This window comes from Hemitrygon akajei, chromosome 17, assembly GCF_048418815.1.
Source record: "Hemitrygon akajei chromosome 17, sHemAka1.3, whole genome shotgun sequence".
In the NCBI taxonomy this organism is placed as follows: Eukaryota; Metazoa; Chordata; class Chondrichthyes; order Myliobatiformes; family Dasyatidae; genus Hemitrygon; species Hemitrygon akajei.
The window spans coordinates 46,920,937-46,936,995 of NC_133140.1; the positions used below are offsets into that span (position 1 = coordinate 46,920,937).

General features: G+C 37.6%; 1 protein-coding gene across 7 annotated transcripts in view; it reads left to right on the forward strand.

The window, feature by feature from the left end:
* znf423 (zinc finger protein 423) overlaps nucleotides 1-15,433 on the forward strand; it is a 383,906-nt gene extending 368,473 nt beyond the window's left edge. For all 7 annotated transcript variants that reach the window (XM_073070049.1, XM_073070051.1, XM_073070050.1 and 4 more), the window contains one exon: nucleotides 14,795-15,433. In XM_073070049.1, coding sequence (XP_072926150.1) covers nucleotides 14,795-14,824 — 30 coding nt within the window. In that variant the 3' untranslated portion in view covers nucleotides 14,825-15,433. The remainder of the gene's footprint in view (nucleotides 1-14,794) is intronic.
* The last annotated feature ends 626 nt before the right edge of the window (nucleotides 15,434-16,059 follow it).

The following is a 16,059-nucleotide window of genomic DNA, read 5'->3' on the forward strand; positions in this document are numbered from 1 at the left end:
TACACTTTCTGAGGAGATTGAAGCATGCAAGACTTCCCGCCCCGCCCCCCCCCCCCCCCCCAACAACTTTCTACAGGAGCACCTTCAAGAGTGTCCTGTCTGACTACGTCATTGTGTGGTACGGAAGCTGCAAGGACTACAATACCCTACAGAGGACAGTAGAAACTGCCCAGAGGGTTATTGGGGCTCCCTCACCCTATTTATGACGTTTTCCATAAGCATTTGAGACGAAGGGCCCAAAGCATAGTTGAGGATCCTTACCACCCATCGCTCAGTCTCTTTGTCCCACTACCATCAGGAAGGAGGTACAGGAGTATCAGGACCAGGTCTGCCAGACTGAGTAACAGCTTCTTCCCTCAGGCTGAGACTAATGAATACCCTGTCTCCACTAGAACAGCGAGCTGTTTACTGTTTACGTGTGCTGCACTTTACTACATACATTTTGAATGATATTAACTTATTTATATTTTAATTGATGTGCTGTATGTGATATCTTCTGTATGGGTGCATCGTGGTCCAGAGGAACATTGTTTTATTTGGTTGTATATATGTACAGTCAGATGACAATGAACTTGAACTTGATTTTTTTTAAATGCCCTTTTTTGGGGTAGAGGTTACAGAAGTGCTTTGAGGCTTTCCAGATTTTAACCTACACTCTCCTGAGGTTCATTTTTGCATAGATGGAGATTGAAACTGGATAGGCCTTGAGCGAACTGGGTTAGTGGACATAGTTGCACCTTGTTCCTCTCATTTGCCCTGGAGGAGTTGGCAACTGGGAAATCAAGTAAACAGCATTATATCTTTGCATTTTTCAAGATATTTAATTATTTTGGTAAATGTTAAGATGAGAAACCCAACAGGTGCTTCATCCCTCTTGCTTTAACTTTTGTGGAAGGTCACTGGTATTTCTTGATAATTAATGGTATTCAGTTCTGCTGTGGCTGCTGAAAACCCAAGCAGAAATTGTGGTTTGTATACGCTGCCAGTCTATTAATTGCTGAATCTTCTGCTGTGCTTTTAATTAAATAGGATCTCATTTTTATTAAATGATTTAAGTATGGCAAGTTCACTTATTTGGTGTCCTGACTAAGACATGTCAATTACTGTTTGGTTGTGATTTAAGGTTGGAAGGGTCATTATCAGACCTAGTCACACCAAGTATTCAGTTCATTGATCCTTCTTGTGTAATCAATCAACAGCTACTAGCCAATGCAATGTGTTTTTCATTGGGTCTATATTTTGCAGCTTTCAGTGCTGATATAGCACCGTCACTGGATTCCAACTAGACGTAGCTTAGTCAGCTTGATGTAGGATTTTGATTGGCTTATCTTTCATCGACTTCTAGTTTTTTTTTACTTCAAAGACAAAGATACGTGGTTGTATGTGGTAAAAGACTTTTAACAAAATAAAGTGGGGGGAGGAAGAGACTGTACACTACCACATAAATAAATTTATGAGCTCACGGCAGAAGCTAGATAGGGATGGCACAGAGGAACTGTGGACAGTTCTGTCCATTACAGCCTTTTAAGGACGTAGTGTAATTAAATACTATGAAATTTATGAAAAATATATTCACTCAGAATGTGTCCCTCTCATGAGCGCGCGTGTACTCACAGTTACAGTTTAGAGCTCCCTCTCATTGCTTGCGAACAGCTGAGTTTTTGTTTGGATGAGCTCATGGTTCTATCACTTGTGTTGTATTTAAGGCACGTGGTTTTGAAATTCAAGGGAGAACTAAACTTCATTAATCTTCAGTAGTGTTGGCAAAGAACTATCCATATAATTAAATATGGAAGTCGGAAGAAGATGGTGCCAGCAAACAACATGACCAAAGGCGACGTCCTTCAGACAGTTCATGTAACTACCCCTTTTACTACTTCTTTCAAATATGATTCTACTACTAAGCTTTTACATACAATTGGAACCTGTGATTTACATTTGGATGGTGTGTTTCTGGGTCATTTGAGAGATCTGGCGCTTTGTTGTCTCTGAGGGAGTTCGGTGAGGTTTTGAGTGGCGTGTACGGCCTGAAGGCCAAGAAGCCTGGCGAAGAGGCACAAGCCCGTGGTCAACCTGTTTCTTGTCATCTAGCTGATTAAAGCATTGAGCAAGACTGAAGTCAACAAGGACAAAAGCAGAAGGTGAGCGGGTGTTCAGCACCATCTGCCCATGTTTGAGCGGTCTCTCTCTTGCTCTTGCCCACTGCTGTGGGAGGAAGGTGCCTGCATTTACCCAGTCTTTCAATCCATGGTGCCAGAATCTTGTCTCTTGGGCACGGTTTAATCAAAGCAGTTTGTGGATTGGATTCTGCAGTTCATGGTATATGTGTTTCTGGTTCTGGTAACTCCTTTTTTTATTTCTATTTTGTTCAAGGTGGACTGGCTCTGTGGCCTGAAGCCAATGAAGACAGCACTAAATTGAACTAAACTAAACTGAATGTTACTAGACTGTTTCAGTGACTATGGTTTGATGTTTTATATTCTGTGTTTTTTACTCATTTTTTGCCGTTTGCATTAATTGTTCGTTTTTTGGGGTGTTTGATGCTTTTCTTTGAATGGGTTCCATGGTTTTCTTTATTTTGTGGCTGTCTGTGGGAAGATGACTCTCAGAGTTGTACACTGCACACATACTTTGATAGTAAATGTACTTTGAATCTTTGAAGTTGGTTAACCTGAATGAAAATGAGTATAAGTTCCAATGTACTTTCTGCATTGACATCTACAAAAGTTTTTTCTGTTTGTTTTCCATTTATTTCTATTGTAATTGTAGAGGGAAATTATACCTGGATGGCAGCTATGCCTTTACTATGCCACTGAAGTAGCTTAATTGCTCACGATCCAATGTTTCTTTCTTACTAGTCAATATTGTAATCCATAAGGCAATGTTCCCCTCCATTTTAGAATCAGAACACGCCTCTCAAAGCAACTGCCTTGACCTCTTTGTCCTTTTGAGTAATTAGATATCTCCAAGCACCCTTCTCTCTGCAAAGTGCAACTCCTATATCAATTATCATTTTTATTCATGTTTGAATTATTGAAATAATGTTTCTGGTGTTCACTTAGCCTGATCAAATTCTATACTGTGAGCTTTGAGCATTCTATAATGGAGCTTTGAGCATTGTTCCGTTATTTTAATCTTTTTGGTTTCTGTGTATATATCCTTTCTATGCAAGGAATTAAATATTTTACCCTCTCTCCTGCTGGCCAGTTTGGAGAAATCTCTTTCTCTTGGTTCTGAGTTGCCTCTCTGCCACAGCTAGAGTATTCCTACTCCAGCATCTTTGAATCTCACAGGGAATTTTTATGTTTGTGATTGTCCCCTCTTTATCATTCCAGCACATCCCTCCTCCCATCAATCTTTCTGCTTGTCTTGTTATTGCTCAACTCCATCTCTGATTTTCAGTTTTCAATGAATGACAATTTTCTTCACCTGCTGTTTGCAAAGACCAAAGCTAACCACTCCCCAACCACAATGTAGTGAAGTGATGAGAATCCAACAATACAACAGCTACGTTTTATAAAGTTGTACCAAGACCTCCCTTCCCTTAGATCATTTCCCAGTCACTGACATTAGATTAACTGGTTTTGCTTATCTCTACTGGCCTTCTTGAATACACGACTTATGCTAGTTACCTCTCAGTTCACTGATATCATATCCTTGGACAGTGGAAATTTAAATATCTCCATCAGAACCCCGGTAATCTCTTCCCTTACCTCCTGTTAGCAGCCTCAGATACATCCCATCAAGCCTTGGGGTTTATCCACCCTTGTGCCTGAAAAATCACTCTAATACTTCCTTTTTGATCTTAACATGTTTGAGAATTTCCCAAATGACATCTCCGACCGCAATGCATATTTCCTTATCAAGATAGTCCCTGAAAACTTCGCCCACATTCTATGGATCCACATACAGTTTGTACTTCCAGTCCCTAATAGGCCCCAGTCTTTCCCTGGTTACCTTCTTGCTCTTCATATTATTATTAAATGATTTGGGATTTTCCCTAATCTTGTCTGCCTGTTATATTTCCTGTTCCCTCTTTGCCTTCCTGATTTCTTTATTAGTATACCTGAAGGACCTCCTGTATTTTCAGTCATCAAACCTTCAACGTCTCTTTGACATCCAGGGTTCCATGCACTTATTGTTCTTGCCCTTCATCCTTAGAGGAACATGTTGGCTTTGAACTCAGTCTATTTAACTTTTAAATTCTCTCACTCATGAATGAAGAGTTACCTGTACATAGCAGCTCCCAGTTGATACGTGCCAGGGCTTTGAACATTGCATTCAACTTTCAAAGTTAATTTCTGGATTATCCATATTGTTTTCAGTAATTGCTTTGAAACTTACTGAATTATGGTCACTTTCCACAAAGTGCACACACAGACACTTAATCCACATGCTTGCCTCCTTTCTCTGAAAGGAGCTTCCATTAAATACCTCCAAAAGATGGCACTTTAACAATGTACTACTTCCTTTGCAACACTTGACACACCATTTTAGATTATATTCTGAATTGTCTGCAATATGACTTGAATCCACATCTTCCTATATCCAAAATGACAGTACCAATGCTGTCCCTCTAACAACCCTTAATGTACTTTAAACAACCCGAACAATTTTTGCAAAACTGTCTGTAGTGGCCTTTCATCCTTCAAACTGTGTGAACTTATATGAAACTCTGCTGACTACAATGTAACTCACTCTTCACCTTCTGCTTATTAAAATCCTCATTCCTTTATTCTGATCTCTAAGTAACCTTATTTCCCATCTCAGCACCTTACTCCAGTTGTTCAGTGACTTCGCCACCTGCCCAAACCTCTCCACTGCTTTTTCTAGATAACTTTTGCACAACATATCTGCTACTTTACCACCATGCCTCAAACTCTGGAGTCTCCTATCCAAATTTCTGCTCAACTTCTGTCAATTTAAAGCCCATTGTAAAAATTTGTTTTACTTACCTCACCTTGTAGGTTTATCCTTGGCTCAGTGTTGGAAGATATCTTCATCTATTTTCCTCCATTAAAAATTATATAGAAATTCAAGGAAATTTTGAATTTCAAGAGATTTTGCAGATGCTTTGTCAAACACCTCCACTCCATCCACCAAAAGCCAAATTTCTTGGTAGCCAACCATTTTAATTCCTATCCCCATTCCCATGTTGGCCCATGGCTTCCTCTTTTGCCACAATGAGGCCACCCTCCGGTTGGAGGAGCAACACCTCATATTCTGTCTAGGTAGCCTCCAGCCTGATGGCATGAGCATCATTTTCACCTTCCAATCATTTTTTTTTCTTTTTTTTTCTTTTCCCCACTCTGGCCTCTTACCTTTTCTCATCTGCCTATCACCTCCTCCTGTTGCCCCTCCTTTTTTCCTTTCTTCTTTGGTCCACTCTCCTTTTTTATCAGATACCTTCTTCCTTAACCCTTTACTTTTCCCACACCCACCTGGTTTCACCTGCTATCTTCTTCCTTGTCTGATTTTTTTTATTCTGGCGTATTCCCTCTTTCTTTCCAGTCCTGATGGAGGGTCTCAGCCCAAAATGTCGACTGTTTATTCATTTTCATAAAACTGTTTGACCTAAGTTCCCGAGCATTTTGTGTGTTGCTCTATACGAATTCAAGCTGTTTTTGCTCAAAGAGCACATCTAAATGTTTGACTTGATAAGGCTTGAATTAAGAAGTATATCTATTATTCTTTGGAGAACAATAGTGGCAATTAAGACAGTTTATCTTATTGTTATACATTATACTAACTTGAAAAAGAGAAAAGATCCTGAAGTAATTAGGGAAAGAATAGTCATGTAATGAAAGCAATTAGCATAAAACTGAAATTGGATGTCTTTAACTGTTACTATTTCTCTCTTCTGAATGTACATTAGATATGTTTAAAGCATGTAAAATATAATTTTTGAATGTTAAAAAGAACATTAAATTCTAAATGTATTATGAACAGCATTTTTCAACAGAAGAACTCATTTCTCAAAGAAAACAGTTGATATTGATTTAACCTCGTTACTTATTTTTTAAAAAACAGGATTAATAAAAAGGGAATAACTCTCTAATATGTCAGTGGTGAAAAGTGCAGTAGATCATATTAACATATCATTTGGATGTGGCACAAATCCAGCTCTGTACTGCAGTAACTGATAAAACATCAATTTCTGGCACAAGGACCTATCCACACAGCTGTCGCCGCATTACATCATTTCCCCCAAAACAGTAAAGTGTTATGTCGAAGAAGTAGTATGTTCATGTAAATTTTTAATAATCTTTGTTTTGCCCGATACCTATTAATGCCAATGTCCTTCAGAGGACGTCATTGTTTTTGAACAGCAGTTCAATATTGCAATCTAAAAACAACCTAATGCGATGGCATTAAAGGTTTTCCAGTGCAACATCATGGTCAGACGTGGCTCTCGCTTTAGCCACTGTTCCAAGCATTGTATTTTAACACACGGATAAGTGGTTACTGTAGTAACCTCAGGACAATACAACCCTGTATTACTGTTACACTGACAATGAATATCCTGTTGTATTTAGAATACCAGCCTCTAATGTGTGAAGGTCTATGTATATAATAAAATAGTAGCTATTCGCATAGCGTGCTTACATTCGAACAAACATTGAACCAGGACTTATGTATTCTTTTCAAGACTCTCAATGCTGGAGGAACTCAGCAGATTAGGCAGCAGCTTTGAGGGGAATAAACAGCTGATCCCGAAACATCGATTGTTTATTCCCCTCCATAGATACTGTCTGACCTGCTTAGTTCTTCTCATTGTTACTGTCAAGAAGGAAGTGCAGGGGTCTGAAGGCACATACTCAACAATTCTGGAACAGCTTCTCCCCCTCTGCCATCCGATTTCTATACAGGCATTGAACCCATAAACACTACCTTACTACTTTTTATTTATTTTCGTTTTGCACTACTTATTTTAACTAAACTATTTAACATGTGTGTGTGTGTGTGTGTATATATACACTGCAATTCAGCTTTTTTTCTATATTTATCATGTATTGCATTGAACCGCTGCTGCTAAGTTAACAAATTTCACAACATATGCCAGTGACAATAAACCTGATTCTGATTCCTTCAGCATTCGGTGAGTGTTGCTCTGGATTTCCAGCATCTGCAAAATCCTTCGTGTTTTTCTATTTTTACTTGTGTAACAGGTTTCTTGTCAAAAAAATGTATGATTCCAGGTTGCCCTAAGCAATGCTGCGCTATTGATGTTTGTGGGATCTTGCTTTCAACATATTGGCCGCCATGTTTGCCTATATTACAACAATAATCATAATTCAAAAATATTCACAGTACTGTGCAAAATTCTTAGGCAAATGTTTAAAAAATCTGTAAAGCAGATCATTTCAAAAACAATGAAAAGTTTCCAAATATCAAAAGAACTATAAAGAGCAGTAAACAATTTTCAAAAAACTAAATCAAATCAATATTTGGTGTGTCTGTCCTTTGCCTCTAAAACTATCAATTCTCTTTGGTACACTGTCATGCTGTTTTATAAAAAAAATCGACAGGTAGGTTGTTCCAAGCAACTTGGAGAATGTGCCACAGTTCTTCTGCAGACTTTGGTTGTCTTACTTGCTTCTGTCTCTCCAGGTAATCCCAGACAGCCTCAATGATGTTGAAATCAGGGTTCTATGGAGGCCATACCATCTGTTGCAGAACTCCCTGTTCTTCTTTTCACTTGAAGATAGTTATTTATGATCTTGGCCATGTGTTTGGGGTCTTTGTCCTGCTGCGGAAGGCAGTTGGGACCAATCAGACACCTCACTGATGGTATTGTGTGATGGATGAGAATCTGCTTGTACCTCCCAGCATTAAGGATTCCAGTAATTCTGACCAGATCACCAACTCCATGCAGAAAAGCAGCTGTAAAACTGCAGGGAACCTCCGCCATGTTTCACCTTTGGCTGCAGACACTCATCCATGCAGCACTCTCCAGCTCGTCGACGAACCAACTGCTTGTTTGAGCCAAAAATTTCAAATTTTGACTCGTCAGTCCAGAGCACTTGCTGCCATTGTTCAGCACCCCAGTCTTTGTCTTTTGTGCGTAGGTACGTCTCTTGGCTTTGTTTCCATTTCAGAGGAATGGCTTTTTGGCAGCAACTTTTCCAAGAAGACCATTTCTGACAAGACTTCTCTCGAGGGATGTACTTTTGTTCCAGTGGTTTCTGTGAGTTCAGAGCTGATAGCAGTATTGGACTAATTCTGATTTATAACAGACATCAATATAATGTATCTCTTGTCTGCTGCACGCAGTTTCTGTGGCTGACCATTGCATTTCTGGTTCACAACCTTGCCCATTTCTTCCTGCTTCTTCAGAAGAGCTTGGACTGCACATCTTGAAACTCCTGTCTGCCGCAAAATTTCTGCTTGGAAGAGACCTTACTGATGCAGGATGACCATCTTGTGTCTTGTTGCTGTGCTCACTCTTGCCATGGTGTAGGAATTGATGATCTGAAGGTTAAATTGTCACACCCTCACCTTTTAGTTTGGATGTCTTTCACCCATTTTGATACTTTTACACTCATTTCAGTTTCATTTAATCAGTTTTGTTCATTAAACTCATTATGTCATTGATCATTAGCACCTGTTTTTTTTAAATCATACACTGGGCTACAATATATACCTACAAAGTAGTTAGGTTTTTATTTTAGAAATGGACTATTACTTAATATGTTACTTTCTTATTTCTCTGTAGCATAATTTTTTTGGAAAATGTATATTTAGAAATCTAAAATTGGCTTTTTTCGACTGGCACACTAATGCAGAAGACAAAACAATAAGCATCTAAAACAAAATTTATATAAAAAATCTAGGTTGCCTAAAACTTTTGCACTGTACTATAAATAGCTGAACATAAGTTAAATATCCATCCAGTTCTGGATTAAAGTGTCTAGTTTTGAAGCTGCTGTAAAAGTGTTTTTAAAATAATTACGCTTCTTTAATTTTAAATGTTTTCTTCTATTTTTTCTACATTCTAATTTTCTTAACTAACTGAATGGGCATTCTGTGAGTGCCTGGAATGTAACTGTGCAAATTAGCAGTTGCCACAAAGAATTATGTGAGAACAATTTGCTTTTTGTGTTATGTTTCGGAATGCTGGGAAGGTGCAGAAAATAGGTGTGACCTGATGGCTTGACCAAGGTTGAAAATTCTTTGCTTAGAGAAAGGCAGGCTATGAATCTCTTAAGTTGACACCCCATAAGTGCAATGTAATGTGTAGCCAAGTTCTGACATCATACTGAAAATATGATAAAAACTTTGAATACCTCATTTACTTTTGAATATACAGCTGGATGAAAACCAGGACAATTCAATTTCTAATAATTTTAAAAATTGAATAAAATTTATAAAAGAAATTTATTTGTCATCTGAAGCAGTTTTTTCTTTAATATATGACATTAATCCCAGTGTATTAACAGTAATTCTATTTAGAGAGCTTTTAATTTTGGTTTTCAAATACTGATGTCACCCATTATCGCTTGAAGAAGCTATCCTGAGGATTTTGGCCCAAAATAGCATTTATCTATTCTTTTAAAGAAAGGCTTTGTGATATGACTTGTCCCACAGGATGCTGCGTTTGCCCACTGTCAGGTACTGGGATAGATGTGGTAGTGATGTGCCTCACACATCTGTCTCTGTACAGTGCCGTACAAGGAAAACCGGGTCAGGCAGCAGGAGAGAGTGCACAGCTGCAGCTCCCCAAACTGGCTGGCTTCCAAGGTGGTGGGTTTGCCGTAGGGACAAGGAACAATCTAATAATCTCTGTAGATCATTCTTTTCCTGTAAGTTTGTTTATGACAACCAGTGTTATATATGTTGTTATTAGTAGAATTAGTGGACTATTATACCATCTTGAATTCTTATTTTGTAGAATTATTTAAACTGATATAATTATTATGTTTATGTAGGAAGGATTAAGTAAGTATTGAATGTTACCATTTCAAATGACTTGTGTATTGAGAGTAAACTAATGAAAGTATCTATCCTAATTTGGTATTCAAAGCTGTATTTTGTTTTCTGTCTATCTGGTTATTATTATATATTTCATACTCATGTATACTGTATAAAGATTCCAGACATTAGCTTTTTATATAGAAAACAGAGACCAGATGCTTGAATTTATAAATGATTCTTAAACTTGCTAGCAGCTATCCTGTGTAAAAAGAATGAGAAATGTGACATTTTGTACGTATTTCTGAACGTTATAAAGAGTAAAAGAGAGGTGAGAGTAGATATCGGACCGCTGGAAAATGGTGCTGGATTGGTAGTAATGGGGGACAAGGAAATGGTGGATGAACTGAGTAGGTATTTTGCACCAGCCTTCAGTGTGGAAGACACTAGCAGTGTGCCAGAAGTTCAAGAGTGGCAGGGGGCAGAAGTAGTGATGTTGCCATGCTTGGGAGAAGGTATGTAGGTAAGTCAGCTGGACCAGATGATCTACACCCAGGGTTCTGAAGGAGGTGGCTGAAGAGATTGTGGAGGCACTCGTAATGATCTTTCAAGAACCAGTTGATTCTGGCATGATTCCGGAGGACAGGAAAGTTGTAAATGTCACTCCAGTCTTCAAGAAGGAAGGAAGGCAGAAGAAAGGACATTATAAGCCAGTTAGTCTAACCTCAGTGGTTAGGAAGATCTTGGAATCGATTGTTAAGGCTATGGTTTTGGGGTACTCGGAGGCACATGATAAAATAGGCTGTAGTGTGCTTGGTTTCCTCAAATGAAAATCTTGCCTGGCAATTCTGTTGGATTTGTTTGGAAAAAAGTAACAGGCATGATAGACAAAAGAGAATCAGTGAATGTTGCGTACTTGGATTTTCAGAAGGCCTTTGACAAGGTGCCACTCATGATGCTGCTTAACAAGTTAAAAGCCCATGGTATTATAAGAAAGATACTGCCAAGGATAAAACATTGGCGGATTGGCAAGAGGCAAAGAGTGGGGATAAAAGGAGCCTTTTGTGATTGACTGCTTCTTTTTATATTATAGGTCATGATTTGAATGATGGAATTGACAGCTTTGTGGCAAAGTTCATGGACGATACGGATAGGTAGAGGGGCAGGTCATGTTGAGGAAGCAGAGAGGCTGCAGAAGTACTGAGACAGTTTAGGACAATGGGCAAAGAAATGGCTGATGGAATACGATGTTGCAAAGTGTATGGTCATGCACTTCATTAGAAGGAACAGAAGTGTAGAATATTTTCTAAATGGAAAGAAAATTCAAAAATCTGAGGTGCAAAGGGACTTGGACTTTCAGGATTCCCTAAAGGTTAATTTGCAGGTTGAGTCAATGGTGTGGAAGGCAAATGCAATGATAGGATTCACTTCGAGAAAATAAAAGCAAGGATATATTGTTGAGGCTTTATGGTAAGGTCTCAGTTGGAGTATTGTGAACAGTTTTGTGCCCCTTATTTAAGAAATGATGTGGAGAGGGTTCACAGGACATTCACAAGAATGATTATGGGAATGAAAGGGTTACCATATGAAAACCAATTGATGGCTCTGGGCCTGTACTCCCTGGAATTCAGAAGAATGGGGGACAATCTCATTGAAACTTATTGAATGTTGGAAGGCCTCAGTGGAGTGGATGTGGAGAGGGAGTAGGATCAGAAAGCACAGCCTTAGAATAGAGGGACGTCCATTTAAAATAGAGATGAAGAGGAATTTCTTCAGCCAGAGAGTTGTGAATCTGTGGACTTTATTTCCACAGGTGGTTGTGGAGGCCATGGTCCTTGGGTATACTTAAGGCAAAGTCTGATAGATTCTTGATTAGTCAGGGCATGAAAGGTTAAGGGGAGAAGACAAGAGATTGGGGCTGAGAGGGAAGTGGATCGGCTTTGATGAAATGACACGATGAACCAAATGGCCTAATTCTGCTCCTATATCTTATGGCCTTATGGTCTTATAAGGAATTGCTCCATTACCTTTCCTGACACTTGTGTATCAGCAGGACTTCACTTATGCCTGGTGATATTCCTTTTTTGGGGTTAAAGTCTTTAACAAAACAATGACGATAGAATTTTTAATCCCTGTTTTCCTATACAGTATTCAAATATTCATCAGAAGTATAGGAAAATCTTGGGCAAATGTGAAAAGGCACTATTCACAACAGCAGTCAACAAAGGGTTTATTGTTGGGCCCCCTAAAGCCCTGTTGGTCTAATAGTATCTGAACTGGTGTGAGTCTGTTATGAAGGTGGAATTGGATTTGCTCCAATCTTATAATTAAGAAATCCCTATTTTACTATACAAAATGCACTTGGATTTGTATTAAATCCAGAATAAATGCTTAATAATGTGAATCTGAGCATACTGCTGGCTTGTGTTTAATATTGCTCAACTTTTAACATTTTACAGATAAGAAAGACCTCATTCTATTCAACCTACATTGTGAAAGGTATACAGCCTAGAATGTCAAATGTAAGCTCAATTGACTCCAATTCCAATGTCTCACACTACAAAAAATTTGTTCCAGTTTGGTGTTTTTTTCTTCTTCTTTACTTTCCACTTAAACACATCCTATGTACACCTGAATATGATATCTGCCTTCCTGTGAGATCAAGTTTTAAAAACATCGAAAGATAAATATGTCTTCATATATTTAAGAGTAATAGCTTGGTTCAATTTAATTAAAACATAACAAAATATATAACAACTTTTTTTTCAGAATATCTAGTCCATCACAGTAATTTTGGAAAACTGAAAATGACTTCCTAAGTGATTTGTCAATGTCAGTACCAGTTTCTTTTTTCAAAAGAGCAAAAACTTAACTGGAGTCCTTGCAACAAACAGTCGTGTTTCATGCTTCAAGTCTCCAAATAGCTCCACTAATAATTATAGAGAGTGAAAATTTGCAATTGCTCTTAATCCTCAAAATGCAAAGTAAATTTATTATCAAAGTACATACATGTCACCTTATACAACTTTGAGATTTACTTAATGGTGGGCATACTCAATAAATCCAATAACCAAGATAGAATCAATGAAAGGTCACATAGAATCAGCATGCAAAAGAAAACAAACTCTGCAAGTACAAAAAGAAATTAATAATAATAACAAAACATAGGCTGCAGAATGCCACTGGCGCCATCTTACAAGATCTTCAATTTGAAGATCTGGCCACGTTTATAGGTTGGTAAGTTATTAAACCACACAAAGCCCCTGGATTATGTTGGATATGATAGACACTTAAATAACATGTACTTTTTATGGTACCTTGCCATTGTTAAGTGAATCAGTTGAATACTTGAAAACGCAGCCTAGCGTGTAAAGAGGTAATCCTCTAATTACTTCTCAAGTAACTTCCAATATATCTAGAATTGTCATTTTATTGTGTATTTTACTGGATCAACAGGATTAGATTACACTGTTTAATAAGTACAAGTAATACTGTATGTTAATTGAAAGATTATATGATTTTATTTTGTGAAATGGACAATTGTTCTTTGGCAATGAAGAACATTACTCAATTTCTTGAAATTAATTTAGAAATAATGTGTCATTCACAGCAGCCATATGACAGAAAACTTATATAAAACTGAACAATTACACTTGATATCCTTCTCACGTGGGTGCTTGGAGGCTAGGCTGAGCCGAAAATGCAACTTCAATTTCACAACATAAATTTAGTGAATCTTGAATATCAAGCCAGTGGTGTTTTTGAATGTACTCACCTGAGCTCTCCTGCCACTGATTCTGATACATCATGGCTTAAAGTCTGAGCAGATATTCTGTGGAATCATTTGTCTTCTCGGCTTCTTATTTTTCAGTTTGAGAATCACTCTCTGCATTTGTACATTTTTTTTTGCCTATGTATGCAGCCCAGTGTAACAAAGCAGTAATAACAGGGGAATTAACTGTACCCAATGTCATTAATTTGTGTCCTGAGACCAGATTACAATACTGCATTGTATTAAAGTGCAAATGGTGAGGTCTGAGTGTTCAGCCAGCATTTTTACCTGAATTTGGAATTTGGAGAATATTTACCCTCTTTACAAAAGCAGCTGTTCCTGTTATATAAATGCTGAAAGTGTATATTCTTGAGCCGAAGTTAGCTTTATTACAAGAAATTGAACAGAACTGAAAAGCAATGGAGAATATTTTGATTCTAAAACCAAATATATTTTTTAAACCAGATATTTAAAGTAAGGAAAGCCGACCTGTTTTGTTTTAAAGCACAGGTATTTTGCTTCCCTCTTCTGGTGGAAAAACAGAATTTGCTGAATATTGCCACAAATTGTATTAAAGATGAAAATACTAAAATGGTTATTTCTCCTTTTTGACATTATAAACAATATTTTGACGAGTTATATCCAGTCTAAAGCCTTAATCTCCCCTTCACAAGCAATGCACTACACAGAAGTATCAATTATGTTTCTTTCACATGTCAAACAAATCAATTATTGGCATTAAAATAGATTTTGTATCTCCAGTTTCATCACTCACTGCTTAATGTTTTAAGCAGCACTATACCTCAACCAATTGAGACATCTTGCAATAACACCATATGTTAATTCAGCATTTTGCCTCATGATTTTAACAGTAATACTTATTGTCCTCATACAACAGAATGAAGGTATCCGTGTCAGGCCTTGTATGGATTTATTGTTGAATTTAATCTTGTACTTGTCAAGCTAATGGAAATGGCTTTGCATTCAGCTAATAGTTGCTTTGTGTCATAAAGCTAAATTGTTCAAGTTCTCAAGTTATCTGCAGTGAACCCGGGGTGGATATGGACACATGTTATTTATCCCTTATGGGTTTTTTTTTTGTCTTTCCAGAACCACATGATGAGTCAGCACGCACAGTAAGGTGTCAGCACTGCGAGACATATTCTCTGCAGAAGACTCGACAGAGACACAGTGGGAGAGAACTTTTGAACATTACATCCAATCAAAGTGTCATTTGAAACCCAGATGTAAAACTAATGATTTGGCCATGAGGCACTGCTATTATAAGCAGTTTGAAATGAATATTAATGTAACAGATTAAAAGTATTCTATGCTCAGTATTTTTCTGTCCTGCCTTTAAACTAGTGAGTTCACAGCTTTTGCTTCTAATCAGAGTTATAGTGTGTTAGAAACATCAGCTTTGTTGCTGTTGTCCTTTGTTGCTTAATGTAGTAAGCTAATAGGTGTCAAGATAACTAGATGTATTTTGTTAATACTTGCTTTTAAATGCAGAATTAGCCAGTTGTGATAACTGTGATGTGCTAGTTTGCCATTGTCGGAATATTTTTTTTCTCTTTTTTTTGTCAAAGAAGAATGTTTTAATTTGGATTGGCCAGTTCACAGTACAATGAGAAACTATGTAAAGAAAATCAATGATTACGGTGAAACTGGATGGTGTTTGCTTCTAAAATGTGATTTACCTGATTGCAATAACTAGGACAGTATAATAAAGGGAAACCACGCACTTAATTTCTGTTTGTATCAGAGTGAAATTGCACATACTATTTCTTATCTATATCCAGATGCAAGCATATCATATCTAGTTTAGAGATTATTAAAACAACAATACATATTGCAACATGTTACAAAATCACAATATTACAAATGCAGGAAATCTGCAATACAAACAGAAGATTGTCAAATCTGTGAAGAGAGAAACATAATTCATATTTTATGTTGGCGATCTTTCATAAGAATTAGTGATGCAAAGCATTTCACTTACGCAGTATTTGTATGAAGCATGCAGAGACCGCATGAGTACAATTACAACACTTAAAGAGAAGTTTGTATGAAAGGACCATGGGCTTAGTGCGGGAAGATGGGACAAGGCAGAACAACACTTTGGCACTGATTAGATGGGCTGAATGGCCTGTTGCTGTGTTGTGGTGCTCAATGACTCTACACAATGATGATAAGCCACTTAATTTCTCTCAACTTTAATAGCTGACAGCATTCTACATCCCATACACACTATCAGAGTAATATGACCCCACTTTTGTTTGCACTGTCCCAAAGTGCCCTCATATTTTCTAATTCATTCCAGAAGTCTTCAGTGATGTTAAGGTCAAAATTGTCTCCAATTTACTCTGGTACTG